Source organism: Helianthus annuus, chromosome 11, assembly GCF_002127325.2.
Source record: "Helianthus annuus cultivar XRQ/B chromosome 11, HanXRQr2.0-SUNRISE, whole genome shotgun sequence".
Taxonomy (NCBI): domain Eukaryota; kingdom Viridiplantae; phylum Streptophyta; class Magnoliopsida; order Asterales; family Asteraceae; genus Helianthus; species Helianthus annuus.
The window spans coordinates 179,597,494-179,612,691 of record NC_035443.2 but is presented as its reverse complement, the minus strand read 5'-3'; the positions used below and the strand labels follow the sequence as shown (position 1 = coordinate 179,612,691).

Sequence of the window (15,198 nt, the reverse complement as noted above, 5' to 3'; positions counted from 1 at the left end):
TAATAATAATAATAATAATTTTCATATAACTACTAAATAGTGTACAAGTGAAAAACAAAGAATTTGAAACAATTTAACAAAAAAGTTAAAGATATATAGATTTCATGTATTACATAACATTTTCGTGTGTACAGTAGTTTTTATTTACTATTTCTATCTCGACATTGGACCATATAAAAGAATGTCTCGTTGATTGTCTAGTTGTATTGGTCTTGCGTTATTTTCTGCATACTGCACCATAAACATATGTTAGCACTTAACAAAAAGAAAACAAAAAAGACTTAGTTTTCGTTTTCTTTTGATTTCTACTTACGTCATGTACAGCCTCTCGAAGTAATTTAACTTGATCTTTTGAAACTGTTCTTATCTGTATAAACATAAAGCATTAGTCTATACGAAAATAAATGATCGATTTTGCGCATACATTACAAACATGTTGGTTGTTACCTTTTTGCTAATTGTCCAAACAACATTTTCAGTGCAAGGAGGGACCGTTAGTGAACCGATATATCGGTAGTACCTCCTACTGCTCATTTGAATCTCTCTGGGATTTATTATCCCACTGTGTCCATGCATACCCTCTTGATCTATCATAGAAGATATGTTTACCGCCAACTGCAAATCAAAAAAGTAATTGTGTAAAAAAAATTATGAAATTCTATTTGAAAAAAATCTTTGCTATATGATATTTTTTGAAAATATGTCAAGAGATTTTCATGATTTAGTTTAAAACCATGAAACCGTCCATACTGAATATCGATTTGGTTTTATAGTCGGTTTTTGTAAATCGGTCAGGTGAGTTTAAAAATCTTCAAAGCGTACCGAACTGATTGGTTTATCGTTTATATTTTATTTAAATACTTCAAAATTTCGACAAATAAAATATTTAATAAGTGTCAGTGTATTATATATTGTGTTCATGAACGCTTGTTTGTGTTAGTTTGTTTCCATTTGTGTTCATGAACATTAGTTTGTGCTCACTTGTGTTCATCAAAGTTCGTTTTCATACGTTGTCTAAAAATTAACGAAAACAAACACAAATGAACACGAACAAGTTCATTTCCTTAACCAGTGGCGAAGCTTGACCATGAAAACGGGGGGGTCGAAAACGTATATACCCAAAAATTTCTATAGAACCGGGGGGGTCGAAAACGTATATACCCAAAAATTTCTATATGAAAATTACATGTATAACACTACTGAGCGAAAAGTTCGGGGGGTCGGGCGCCCCTCCCGGCCCCTCTTAAGCTTCGCCCTTGTCCTTAACAACCGAACACGAACTTAAAATCTTGTTCAGTAAGTGTTCAAGAACAGTTCGTGAACACATATATTTCTTAACAAACGAACAAGGTCTTGTTCATGTTCGTTCGGTTCGTTTCGTTTGCAGCCCTAGTTAACATTAACAACCATATAATAAATTGTAAATTGGAATAGATATGAAAAGAATAATTTACCTTAGAAAGAAAATGATTAGGTTTGCCAATATTGTAAAGAACAGCAATGACAGCTATTTTGTTGTCAATGCTGAGGTGGACCATATGTAGCTCCATGTCATACCTGTTCAAATATTCATGAGTTTGCTCAACAACTAAAGTAACTATTTTGGAAAATAAGTTAAACTTTGGCTCATATTTTTCTATAATATTTAAAGCTAATTAAATTTGGTTCGGCTCGACTCGTTTACATACCTTCTTCCATTGATGGTATGCTCAGACGAAGAGTGCCAATGAGCTTGTTTCAAAAAATACTCGGTGTCATTGATTAGGATTGATCCTGCATCTCCTTCCCATTGAAGCTGCAACATTAAATCATGCATAGTAAAATCACCTAGATGTACATTGTTGAAGAACTAAATCTAAAATGTTTTAATTGGAATACTTTTATTTTAAAATCACCTAGTTAATCGTCATTTATTATAAAAAAACAAAAAAAAATATATATATATTTATAGGGGAAGTTAACGTACAATTGTTTGCTTAGCGTGTGAAGCATACACGAGTAAATTATGCATGTTAAATTTACAAACCCTAATTACGTATGACCACAAAAATCACGCATTGTTAAAAAAACAAAATCAAGCATGGTTAAAAACCCTAATTATGCATGTTGTAGCATACAATATATATATATATATATATATAGTGTATATATATATATATATATATATATATATATATAGGGTAAGGTTCATGCGAGAACCACCTTTATTGCGAGAACCGCGAGAACCAATGTGAACACAACCTAAAATAGCTAAAAAAACCTAACCCCCACCCCCCAAAAACCTAAACCCCCCCCCCCCCCCAAAAAAAAAAAAAAAAAAAAAAAAAAAAAAAAACCCTAACCCCCCCCCCAAGCTAAATGCTAAAAACTAAAACCCTAAAAAACCTAACCCACCCCCCCCCCAAAAAAAAAAAACCTAAACCCCCCTCCCCCACCCCCCCAAAAACCTAAACCCCCCACCCCCCAAGCTAAAATGCTAAAAACTAAACCCCTAAAAAACCTAAAAAAATCTAAAAAGTTCAAAAAAAAATCTAAATTTTTTTTTAATATTTTTTATGTTAAAATCGTTACTTTTAGTAGCCAAAAAAAATTTTTTTTTTTAAATTTTTTTTTTTGCTACTAAAAGTAGCGATTTTTATATTAAAAAAAATGTGTGTGTTTTTAGCTATTTTTAGGCATTTTTGGTTGTGTGTATATATATAATAAAGGGTGGTTCCTAACGGATCTATTAGGAATGTGTGTATATATATATATAACGGTTTTGATCCTTGGTAAAACAATAATATATATGAGGAATGTATTATTGAGAGGATATAAAACTTTTTTTTGATATGACTAATGACGCCATGAATCACGCCTAGCCAACTATACACATGTGTCCAAATGATTAGATATATAATTTATTCCAATTGTGAGGTAGGTCTTTGGTCTGCTACCATGAATATGGCCGACCGTAACGATAATAAAGTATATACACGTCCCTACTATGCCCAAACTCCAAACTCAAACGGCTGTTCAACGAAAAACTCAAACGGTCATTTAAAGATAGGGAGCTATCATGCAAGCTTAGTCCTTTGAGCATTTGTTTGATAAATCCTCAAATAGTCGTATAAAACTAGGGAATGGCCGTTCAATGCAACCTCAAACGCCAGTTTGAAAACAGTGTACACCGAAGGTCCCTATAAATATACTACGACTTGACGGAAAAGTAGAAACTATAAATATGTTGCCTGGGGTGTTTTACGGTAATCTTAGACCATCTTCAACGCTGTGGAATGAAAGGGTGGGGCCCTCTTTCCACTAATGAGAAATGTGAAGAAGGAAGGAGAGAGGAAATTAGGGGCCCGACTTTCATTTGCAGCGACAGAGACAAGATTGCATGTTTTGTCTCAAGATGCAACCTTGTCTCCACCATTATATTATATATATATTGATTTCGAGGGACGATGAATAGTAATTTTATTTTTATTATAATATATAGTTTTTTATTATTTTATTATTTAATATATTATAATAATTTATTATTATATTTACTTTAATAATATATTTTTCTTTTTTTAAACATCTATTCCATTAACTTTTTTAATAATTGTTTTTTTTTCTTTTTAACATATATTAATTTATCGATTAATTTGATACTTCTTTAATAAGTTACGTTTATAACTTTTTTCTAAAAATTTAAGTACGTAGTTGTGCTTGATTTCTTTCTCTAACATTCCGTTATAAGTTTTGTTAAAACGAGGTTATACTCAAAATAAAGTATTTATTTGGTACGATGATAAACTAAATCGTTCTAATGGTTTGACTTTCTAAATAACATGCTTTATTTTCAAATCACGTTTGTTTTACATTATCATTTGCTCGGTTTCACCGCAACGCGCGATATAAAAAATCTAGTAATATATAATATGTATGAAATAGTAATTACCATAATATCATGGCCTCTGTTAAGGATGGTTGCATTACAAGGCTTATAGTTTCTGTATAGCTTCTTAGAGCTGACCACCATCTCCACCCTTTGGCTCGACATATCGATGGGAGACTGCATCGTCCCGTTGCTACACAACGACCACTCTTCCTTCATCGCGCCCCATTTCTCCGGTCCCATCTTGCTACCTCTCGCATAATCAAATTCCCTTTCATCCTCTAGATATACACATGAATATATAGTTACACACAATGATCATTAAAGTTAATTACAAAAGAAAACACATTGTAGAGCAAATATTACCAACTTCTTGAGCTTGAGTTGATGAAGGATGAGAGAAAATAAGCATATATAAAAGAAAACCAAGTGCCAAAATGGAGTTTGAATTCATATTCTTCATATTTCACAACTAAGAAAGATGTATATATGTGTGTATCTAGAGAGAGATATTAATTTCAATATGTTGTATTAGAGAGAGATGAATATGTGGTTTGTTGTATGGTTGTATATAAGGAATAGCTATATATATACATATATAATATAAAAATTACACACACGGAGAGAACCTAATTATGTGTGTGAAAGTAGGTGGAAGCTTCTTGTGTGATAGTACCAAGAAGGTAAGAAAATTGAAGAAACATGTACAGCTGTAGAAGTGAATCCGGTGCATCATTTGGTTTATTGTTTTTCACGAAGAGAAAAACGTGTCGATCGTGTCTACCATAATTTGAAAGTCAAGGAATACCTAGAACAACAATATAAAATTATTAAAGGCAAAAAAACATGTTATTCTTATCGTGTTAAGGTTAAGAGTGTAAACTCAACGTTCTGGTTGTGATATTTAGAGGCGTAAATGAATCGAGCGAGTCAATTTGAGTTAGACTAAGCTCGAGCTTAGTGTGTATAAGTTACAAATAGCTTAACTTGTTTCGAACTTTATTTCTAAACTCGAGTTCTATTTCCAAAAAAAATAACATATTATGTAAAAACATTTCAATAATATATAATAAGGTGTTCATAATCGTTTTATTTATGTGGTTTGATAAAAAAAATATATAGTATTTTGGAATACAACTCTGAAAAGTAATATATTTGGCATTTCTAGTTTCATTATTGTAACACTTTCCGGATCTGGCATTAACTTATGTAAAATGAATGCTTTGCTGTTTAATTTTGAAACCACAAATACTGTCTTTGTAATTAACTCTATTAAAGGAGTATATATAAGGAAATTAAAATGGGATAATTTTCTAGAATTCCGGGTTATCTGGGTACCGGATTTTTAGTTAAGTTTAGAAGTTTGTGTAGTTCGGAGGTTCCGAGTTTTGCATGTTCCGAGTGTTTCTAGTTATGTCGGGTTACCTGTGGTACCGGATAATTAGCTAAGAGTCAGAATTTTGTGTAATTCAGAAATTTGAAGTCAGTTACGGATTACTAAAAAGTTCCAGGGTACTTATGTTGTCAGGATTAAGTGAGGGGATGAGAAGCGGTAATGGTGGTCCACGGTGTTCTTTTCAAGATTCTCGGAGTTCGGATTTGGTCCTTACTAGAGATTTGGGACAATTTTGGACTATTATCATGCATTGGAGGTGAAGATAACAATGATTTGGTTAGACTTTGACAATTTACAAAGACATAGGGGGAGTAAAAAATTCTTATTTTCTTTGTAAATCTAAAGTTTGTGCGTGAAAAGGCTCGTGTGCAGTGGCGAAGATTGAAAATTTCCACCGGGGGGTCGGAAGGTAACAAACCTAAAAATATTTTACTATCACGTAGTTTCGAGGTGTATGTTCGGGTCGGACGTCAATGATTCGATTCGGGTTGGGTCAAACATTAATATCAAACGTTCTCAAACATTAAAACGTAAACATTGTTTAACAAACAAACGAACAAAGACACCAAAACATTAAAAATGAGAGAGGAAGGTGGGTATCCGATTCAACAAGTTTAGGGCAAAAATAATTTCACCCCTAATTTCAACCTAAATCACATAAATTGCAGCCCTAAATTAAACCTAAAGATAAAAACCATATACCTTTAACCTTATGAAAATTGAAGAAGTCGAACAAGAGTACAAGACCACAACAACGAGCAGCGTTTTGGCTTCTGTTCTCGAATAAGAAGCTGAAGTCGAACAGTTCTGGAACCTGCATTCCCCCCCCCCCTTCCGCAGTTCTGGCTTGTGGCTTCTGTTCTTCTGGTCGATGTCCTAAAGTAAACGAATTTGGGTTTTTTATGGATACAGTGGGCTTTTAAGTTGGGCTATATAAATATATAATGATTTGATTTGGGTTATATAATATACATTCTAGTATTCTACCAAATATAGTGAATTGGGCTAAGTATTTGGGCTAATTAAATATTTTATTTGGCTATATAAATAAAACAAATTAAAACCGGGGGGGTCGAAAACGTATATACCTTTAAAAAAAATTATAAAACCGGGGGGTCGAAAATGTATATACCTACAAAAATCCTATACGAAACGTACATATATAACACTACTGACCGAAAAGTTCGGGGGGTCGGGCGCCCCTCCCCGCCCTTTAAATCATGTGCCCCTGCTCGTGTGTGATGGAGTTTTGTCAAGTGTGTTCGTGTTTTTAATCAAGTATTGACATGATGAAGTTGGATTCTTGGTTGTCGACTCGTTAAAGATTCATCCTTATTAGTTGTAGTTTAGAGTAGAGAAGATTGGTTTCTTGGTCCCTCTTCCAAGACGGTTGCTAGTCTGTTCTCGAAATAATGTGGTGCTTCTTGATAAGGGGAAGATCGGAGATGAAAGCCATCGGGGAGTCAGTGGATTCGTGAAGATAGGAGATTGATTCATAAAGATACGTGACGAGATGAGATCATACATGAAGGGTTGCAGATCATGATAAAGATGGTGGATGTACTTTTACAAAATTCAGTTTGTCATTAACTTATCGAACCGACTTCATGTCTTTGCGGAAGTTGAAATGTTCATTGTTGAGCATTGGAAATCCAATGTTTCTTCCTGCTACCGGTTAAGTTTGAAGATTAAGGTTTCGAGCGATATTCTTACATTTGGTTGTAGGTTGATTCGCGTTAACTTGATCCGGGAGTAGTTTGAGGGGAAGGATCTACAGTGTTTGATGTTGGATTCTTCAGGTTTCACAAAGCGGCCATTTAAGTGATCTTCAGCAAGTCTTTAATTAGAAGGGTTGAAGATCGTTGTGCTCTGCCGGAAAGATCAAGTCTCAGCCAAAGAAAAAAGCAGACATGACATCAGCAGTCAAGGGGAAGTCTGTAAGCGCAGTATCCGGTGACTGAAGATTATTGATGTCAGACAGAACTGATAGCAACAGTTAAGGGGGAGTCTGTAAGTGCAGTTCTCGTCGGTTAACTGTGCTTTATCAGTTCTGGTCAAAGTCCAAAGTCAAGAGATGTCAAGATCCAATAAATTCGGACATATAAGTTGTTATATCTTAACAAATTCGGACAAGATTGTGTTTATAGGGATCCGAATTTGTGATATTAAGCTTGTCAGTACTTAGTGTTGAGTTGTCCGAATTTGTTTCTTTGTGTTTTGTCAGTACTTAGTTTGTTAAGTGCTTACTATATGTTCTAGTCTTGTCCGAATTTAGGGGTATATTCCGACTAGACTTTTGTGTCAGGACTTATGGAGTGCCCTAGCCTATATATATAGGTGTATATAGGTTAGAATTAGGTATCTCTCTGTGAAAAAGCTTTGTGCAACTCTCACAAACCCTAGAAATTCCTCAACAGTGTGTGCACATTCTAGAGAGAGTAACTATGTGTTAGTGAGAGAAAGCTCGGTTTAGATCTTTGTGATCTAAACCAGCTTGTAGATGATGTATACTCTTTCGGTTTATGTAATATGTGATGACTAATTCAATAATAAAGGGTTTCATCTTCTACATCTTTCTATCTTGTTTGTTTATGTTGTTTTCACGTCATGAATCAAGTGCAATGTAGATGTTCGTCATCGATCTGGTGCTTTCACACTAACGTTGTGATGATTTTTCATCTATAAAACGAAAGTCTTTAGTCTTATACAAGAAATGCATACTCGTTATTGACCTTTCGAAATTATCTGATTAAGATTTCTAAAGTATCATCAACATAGTTCTTTTCTAGAGTGCATAGTAGGCCTTGGGTGAGCGGGGGGCCTCCGTTCAGGACACATTTTATCATGGGCACTATTGATGCAACAAATAATAGACCAAGGATAGTAGCTGGACTGGTTAGGCAAAAGGGTTGAAGGGTTTGGTTTTGCCTAACGCAGGTCGTGGGGTCCCCCCACGTTTGCAAGACGTGGAGAGAGGTTCACTAGTTTGGTTTTGTTGTTTGCTCGAGGTCCTCTACTGAAGTGTGTTCAGCTTCGGATGTGGGAGCAAAAGGAATGTGTGTGTTGAATGTGAAGGAAAGTGACTTGCATGAAGCAAGTACTCAAGAACAATGACCAGAGATCCCAATGGAATCAGGGCTGATCGCAGAATGTTTTTTACACTTAATGAAGTGTCACATTTATAGGGAAAGCCTTAGCTCAAAGAGGAAGCTGTTGACTAGTGAACATGCTTGCAGTGGGGAACTTACCCTTTTAGGGGTTAAAGCCTTTTGACCTGCGGATAAAAGGTTGTGCTCTGTGGACTCGTGTTACTTTTGCGGCTGGGAAAGTTTGTGAAGCAATCAGAGATGTGACTACATACTGTTCACGTATTGTTTTATCTAAACTCCCGGATTTTCAACCTTTGAACCTTTTAACCCTTTAAGCTTTATTGTGTCTAAGTCATTTTATTTGGTCTTGGGCTACCCCCGTCATCAGCCCCCCAAGTCAGAGGTTTTTGGGAAATGAGCTTAAAGACTTCTGACTTTTGAACATTTATTTTTATTCCTTTAACGCTTGAAGGCTTGAGAACAGTTGAGAATTTTTTTTAATTTTAAAACTGACAACTGATGTGATTGATGTGTGGCAGTTCGGCGGTTTTTGCAGAGGGCAGGTTAATTAACTGCCGTGTAATCGTAACCCCTATTGGGTTTTATTTTCGTTTATTATTGAAGGCTATTAACAATACTTCTTCATTCTCTCTCAAGTTTCTTCCATATTCCCTCTTCCGTTTTCCAGGTTAGTCCGATTTCTTTGTGCGTTTTATTTTGCTCTTTATTTTGATCATGGGTGCATGGAAGGATCTTTCCGTCAGTTTTTCATGCCTCACCCAAGAGGAAGTGGAGAACTTTTGTATTGATTTGGGGCATTGGTCTTAAGTTCAATCTGGTTTCACCGGCTTGTGATAAATCTGTTGATCAATGTCCCCCTGGTTCGATTGCTCTGTATTGTCGGCACTTTGAATTTTCCAACCTACGTCATCCTTTTTCTCTTTTTGTATTGAATGTTTTGGAGTATTATCTTGTTTCCTTTGGCCAAATTCATCCGAAGGTCATGGCTAGGGTTTTACACTTCGAGGTTTTATGTCGTGCCCTTGGTTATGATCCTTCTTTGTGGTTCCGTCGGTTTTTTCGTTTGGCAAAAAACGGTGATTGGTTCACCTTTGAAACATCCAAGGTTGATACTTGCCTAATCTCTTCCATGGTTACCACACTTGGTACTTGGAAAGATCGTTTTTTCTGGGTCTCTGATTCTATTATCCCCTTCAAAATGGTGCCCTTCAAGGGTTCGTCCTTTCCCTGAGCATTTGCTAGTTCTGTTAGGGATTAGTAAATTGTGGGAAAAGGCCAATCGGGATCCGGTTCTTATGAGGAATGGCCAGGGTATGCTTTTTCCTTGTTCTGTCTTTTTAGAATATCTTTGTTTGGTGACTTATTTGTTTTTGTTTTTGAAACATCTTGCAGTCATGTCTGCTTTGGATTTATCAAGAGTTATGATACATCTGACGTTGTTTTTACAGATGCCCAAGCCGCTGAAGGGGATGATGTTGTTGCTAGGGGTATAGAACAGAGGTTTGAGGATGCTGGCTATGTTAGTGTTTCCAACGTTAAGGGTTTTTCTAAGCCTGCTGCTCCCAAGGCTTCAACCCGTCGATCTACTCACTGTTTGTTAAAGGGTACACTTCAATCTACTTCTTCTGAACCAGTGGAATTAAGTGATGATATTGAGGCTTCCGAAGGTCAAGATGTTGATGTGGACGTTGAGAAGGAGAAGAAGTTGGTTGTTCGTGGCAAGAATAAGGCTTCATCCAAGAAGGTTATGACTACTCCTGTTTAGGGTTCATCGAGCAGGGACGTTGAAGGGTTGAATGATGATGAGGTTTATGTGCTTGATTGGACTATGAAGGTTGGTGATAGTTTTAAAGATCCGGCTGTTTGTGCTGAATCCTTGGCTCATTTTGCTCCTCCGGGTGTTCGGAATGCTATTTCTGAGTTTGAGGCTGATTATCTTATTTCAAGAATGATGCTGAGTTCCTGCAACCTTTCAGCCCTGTTGGCTGAAGGTCTTACCCGTTTTGCTAAGGGTATGCGGGAATATGAGGAAGCCTCCAAGAAGAGGGAGAAGATGAAAGCCTCTATGACTGCCATGAAAAAGAAAATTGATAGTTTTTCTGAGAAAGAGTTGGCTTGGGTCAAGAAAGTGGGTGAATTGACGAGAAGGCATGAAATTGAGGTAAATGATCTCAAGAAAAGCTTCGAAGCTGATCGGTTGAAGCAAAAGGCTGATAGGGATGCTTTGACTGTTCAACAAAGAGCCTTTGATGAAGAGAAGGATGGCCTGAAGGCTTCAGTTGCTCAAGCCACCAGTGACAACCAATGGTTTATTAAGCAGGGTTTCCAGCAAGTTGTTACTTACCTTCTTCATTCCAAGGAGCTTAATTCTGCCCTTGGAGAAGTTTATACCAAATTGCTCAACTTGGGGAAACATCAAGGTCTCATTATCGGTTACAAGCTACATGAGTCTGGCCATCCTTTAGAAAAGTCTCCCTTATACCGTCCTGAAGCTTCTGAGGTCTTCAAGGGTTCTGTTGAGCATATGGAAAGGCTTACCTACCTGTATGTTAATCAGGTTTCTACTTGTTTTGGTAAGCCCCTTTCTATCTTGCAGGAATTAAAACCGGATGGTCTTAACGAAAAAGTTTGTGCTGAAGTCCTCGGCTCCCTTTCACGAAAGCGATCCTATTCAGGAGATAGTGAAGATACCGTTTCAGGAGGAACTGATGCTTCCAAGGATGCGAGCTTTGAAGGTTCAACAGTGGGTGGTGATGGTGGCTTCAAAGCTAAGAAGTCAAAGAAAGCAAAGAAGGTTAAGAGTGATGGTTCTGGAGCTTCCAAGCCTCCTGTTGATGCTTGATGGACATTCGTAGCTTTCTTAGCACCCTTGAAAACAATTTGTGGTTTGTATGTTAACTTAAACAATGTTAGGTTTTGCAGAAACCCTCAAGGTTCCTGTTCTATGGTTGTGGTTTGGCTGTGGTGGCCGTTTGAACAATTTCTTATGTTTATAAACCCCTAAGGCTTGTTTTAACTTTGTTTGGATATTTCGAAGTCTGTTAAGACTTTCCTTATTATGCTATTAACTTTCCACTACTTGCCTTGTGTAATTTTTTGTGTTCGTGCGTATTTGGTAAGGCAGCTTGGTTGGCTTCAAGCCTTTAAGGCTTCTGGCTGTCATGTATGTAGCTTGAAGCCTTCGAGGCTTCCAGTTGCTATTTTGGTTTTAAGACTTGGTTTGTATTTTTGAGTTTTGTGTTATGTGCTGCTTTTTTACTTGTACTGTTGCATTGTTACTTGGATTATTCTTATCTTTGTTGTTTTGTCTTTGTTGGGTTTGTGTTGTCTTTATGTTTTTCATACCTTAAAGGGTTCAGTGCTGCAGTCACTTAGCCTTGGTATTTTTAACAAGAAGACATAGCACCTATCCTATTCCTTACTTTCCTTATTTTCATTTGATTTCGTAAGCCTGTTTGTTGATCATTTTTCTAAGGCTTAAGGAACATTTGGTGTAGGCTGTTCGGACCCGTCTATGAGACAACTTTGTTTTTTGATTATAAGTCTCATGGAGTTGTATTGATTTAGGAACACACCCCTTATATAGGTCCATTCAACCCTTGAACCTATTGAGCGATGTGGCATGGGAGCTCATCCCCTTACATGGCCCTTGCCATGGAGTATTTTGCTAGGTTCTCAACCTGATTTTAGGATAGAAAGACAAATTTGATAAAACAACTTCATTCATTCAAGAGATGTTGTGTTACAAAAGGTGATCATAACTCTTGAAATACAACTTTGTGAAATACAAACCAATCTTTCTTGATTAGACATGGAACCTCTTCAAGGTTTTTCCATTCCAGTGTCTTGGAAGCTGTTTACCCTCTGAGTCTGCTAGCTTATAAGGTCCACCCTTATGGGCTTCAAGGATTGTGTATGGGCCCTCCCATTTTGGGCCAAGCTTTCCTTGGTTTTCTTTTTTACTAGCCTCATTGTTTCTAAGCACCAAGTCTCCTGGCTTGAAACGTTCGTTCTTGACTCTTTTGTTGTAGTAAGCTTCCATCCTTTGTTTGTATTTGGCTTCTTGAATTGCCGCTTGGTCTCGTGTTTCCTCTAGGAGTTGTAAGTTCAACATGGTCTCTTTCTGGTTTGCTTCGAGATCCATGTTGACCGTTATTTAAGTTACAACTCCTACCTCAGCTGGAATCACGGCTTCAGACCCAAATACCAAGTTGTAATGTGTTCTTTTATGGCTTGTTTTTTCGGTTGTTCTTATGGCCCATAGAACACTTGGTAACTCTTCAAGCCAATTGCTTTCATATCTTCCCAATCTGGCTTTGATCCCTTCGACTATGCTTCTGTTCATTCTTTCCACTTGGCCGTTTGATTGTGGATATGCCACCGAGCTGAAAACTTGAGCTATTCTGTATTCTCTGCACCAAACGCTGAAAGGCTTTTCAGCAAATTGCTTTCCATTGTCGGTGACAAGCACTCTTGGCAATCCACAACGACAAATGATGTTATCCCAAACGAAATCAATGACTTGTTTGCCAGTGATTTTTGCAAGTGGTTTAACCTCAGGCCACTTGGTGAAGTAATCTATGGCCACCAACAAGAACTTCACTCCACCTTTGGCTGGTGGGAACGGACCAACGATGTCCATCCCCCATTTATAAAATGGCCATGCTGAGGTTATCGGGACAAGATCATGCTTGGGAATTTTCGGGACTGGTGCATGAATTTGGCAGGAATCACACTTCCTTAGTTGCTCAGTGGTGTCTCGGTGCATGGAGGGTAAAAAATACCCAAGATTCATTAGTTTAGCAACCACCGTTCTAGCTCCAAAATGAGCTTTGCATATACCTTCGTTAACCTCTTTGACCAAATACTGGCTTTGTTCGGGGCCAACACATCTCAGCAAGGGTGCAAGGTAACCCTTCTTGTAAAGGATTTCACCTTGCAACACGTACTGTCTAGACTTGATTTTAACCCTTTCAGCCTCTGTTTGATCAGCAGGTAATTCACCATTTTTAAGGAATTTCTTGATTTGAGTCATCCAATTGGGACCTTCTTCGGTGATTACATCTTGGACTTCCAACTCATCAATTGATGGAGCTTTCAACACCTCTACCAATACCTTTTTGGTAAGGTGGGCAAAAGTGAGGGAAGCGAGTTTACTCAAGGCATCAGCCTTCTTGTTTTGAGACCTGGGAATTTGCTTGATGGTACATGTTTGGAAGGTATTTATCAATTCTTTGGATTTTTCTTTGTATCTCTTCATATTGGGCTCCTTTGCAATGTAACTGTCATTCACTTGGCTTGATACCAGCAACGAGTCTGTGAACACTTCAAGCTTTTGGACCTTCATTTCCTTAGCTAATCTCAAGCCAGCTATCAACGCTTCATATTCAGCCTCATTGTTGGTGGTCTGAAAATCAAAGCGAAGAGCATATGTGAATTCTAACCCTTCTGGGTTGATCAGAATGAGCCCAGGCCCTGACCCTTCAACGCTTGAAGCCCCATCAGTAAAAAGCTTCCAGGCTTCAAGGTTAGAGGGTTCATTGGCAGCTGTGTTTACTTCAGTGATTGTTTGCTTTGGGACTTCTACAATGAAATCAGCCAAGAGTTAGGCTTTGATTGCTTTTCTTTGAACATAGGTGATGTTATGTTCACCTAGTTCCACTGCCCATTTGGCTAATCGTCCTGAATTTTCTAGTTTTTCAAGCACACTCTTAATGGGTTGGTCAGTGACCACTTGTATAGGGTGTGCTAGGAAATACCTTCGAAGCCTTCTAGCTGTTTAGACTAGGGCTAGAGCAAGTTTTTCCAGGGGAGAATATTTGATTTCAGCCAATTTTAGAGTTTTGCTGAAGAAATAAACGGGTACCTGAACTTTGTCTCGTTCGATGGTGAGGACCGCACTTATTGCTTCTTCAGCAACTGAAAGGTATACCGAGATCGATTCTCCCGTTTCTGGGGCTGCAATGTCAGGTAGGGAAGCTAGGTGTTGCTTCATCTGGTTGAAGGCTTCTTCGGCCTCCTCAGTCCATTTGAAGTCCCTCTTGTCAGAGCATCCTTTTAGCGTTTTGAAGAAAGGTAAAGACCTTTCAGCCAATTTTGAGGTAAAACGCTTCAGGGCTGCAAGCTTCCCGTTTAAGATTTCTAGCTCTTTTTTGCTTCGAGGTAGCTTGGTTTCAAGAACAGCTTTCACCTTGTTTGGATTAGCCTTTATGCTTTGTTTTCCCACAATATACCCCAGGAACTTTCCTTCCTCAAACCCAAATGAGCATTTCTCGGGGTTGAGTTTCATGTTGACCTTCCTTAGGTTCTTGAAGGTTTCTTGGATGTCATCGAGCATTTGATATTCCGTTTTGCTTTTGATTACCAAGTCGTCGACATATGCCTCTATGTTTCTACCAATTTGAATTTCAAAGGCCTTGTCAACTAGGCATTGGTAGGTTGCTCCAGCGTTTTTGAGGCCGAAAGGCATCTTTTGATAACAAAAGATTCCTTTGTCTGTGTGAAAGGCGGTTTTCTCTTCATCCTTGTCACACCCCCATTTCCACGTGTCACCGGTGGGCCCGGTGTGGGGTACAGTGACGTAGTTGGCATCGTCATAGACAATCAACACAATATAATAATGCACAGCGGAAGCAGAATAGATACATTTCAACTTTAAATAAAGTGCAATAATAAATATCACAGTAGTTGAAACGGATCCACAGGCGGATCAAATAAAATAAGATAAAAAATAGTTCAACAGATATATTGTCGTCCGAGCTTGCGAGACTATAGTGGACGCTCTTAGGAAACAACCAGCCTATTTCCGTATAGTACCTGCACTTAAC

The 15,198-nt window shown here is 37.7% G+C and overlaps 1 protein-coding gene across 1 annotated transcript; it reads right to left on the bottom strand.

Annotated features, from left to right (window-relative positions):
* On the bottom strand, positions 1 to 4,436 carry LOC110891293 (alpha carbonic anhydrase 7). Its single transcript, XM_022138989.2, has 7 exons — positions 4,232 to 4,436; positions 3,929 to 4,146; positions 1,689 to 1,795; positions 1,455 to 1,557; positions 448 to 615; positions 314 to 367; positions 1 to 231 (listed from the first exon to the last, which is right to left on the bottom strand). Exons 1-7 carry the CDS (start codon positions 4,326 to 4,328, stop codon positions 154 to 156), a joined length of 825 nt encoding a protein of 274 aa, XP_021994681.1. The 5' UTR covers positions 4,329 to 4,436; the 3' UTR covers positions 1 to 153.
* Positions 4,437 to 15,198: the final 10,762 nt, after the last annotated feature.

Excerpts from the sequence above, each read along its gene's own strand:
- LOC110891293 (XM_022138989.2), bottom strand. The coding sequence starts at position 4,328 with ATGAAGAATATGAATTCAAACTCCATTTTGGCACTTGGTTTTCTTTTA. Across the intron at positions 616-1,454 it reads CTAATCATTTTCTTTCTAAG|TTGGCGGTAAACATATCTTC; the intron begins GTAAATTATTCT and ends TTTGATTTGCAG. Across the intron at positions 232-313 it reads TTCGAGAGGCTGTACATGAC|TATGCAGAAAATAACGCAAG; the intron begins GTAAGTAGAAAT and ends TTTATGGTGCAG.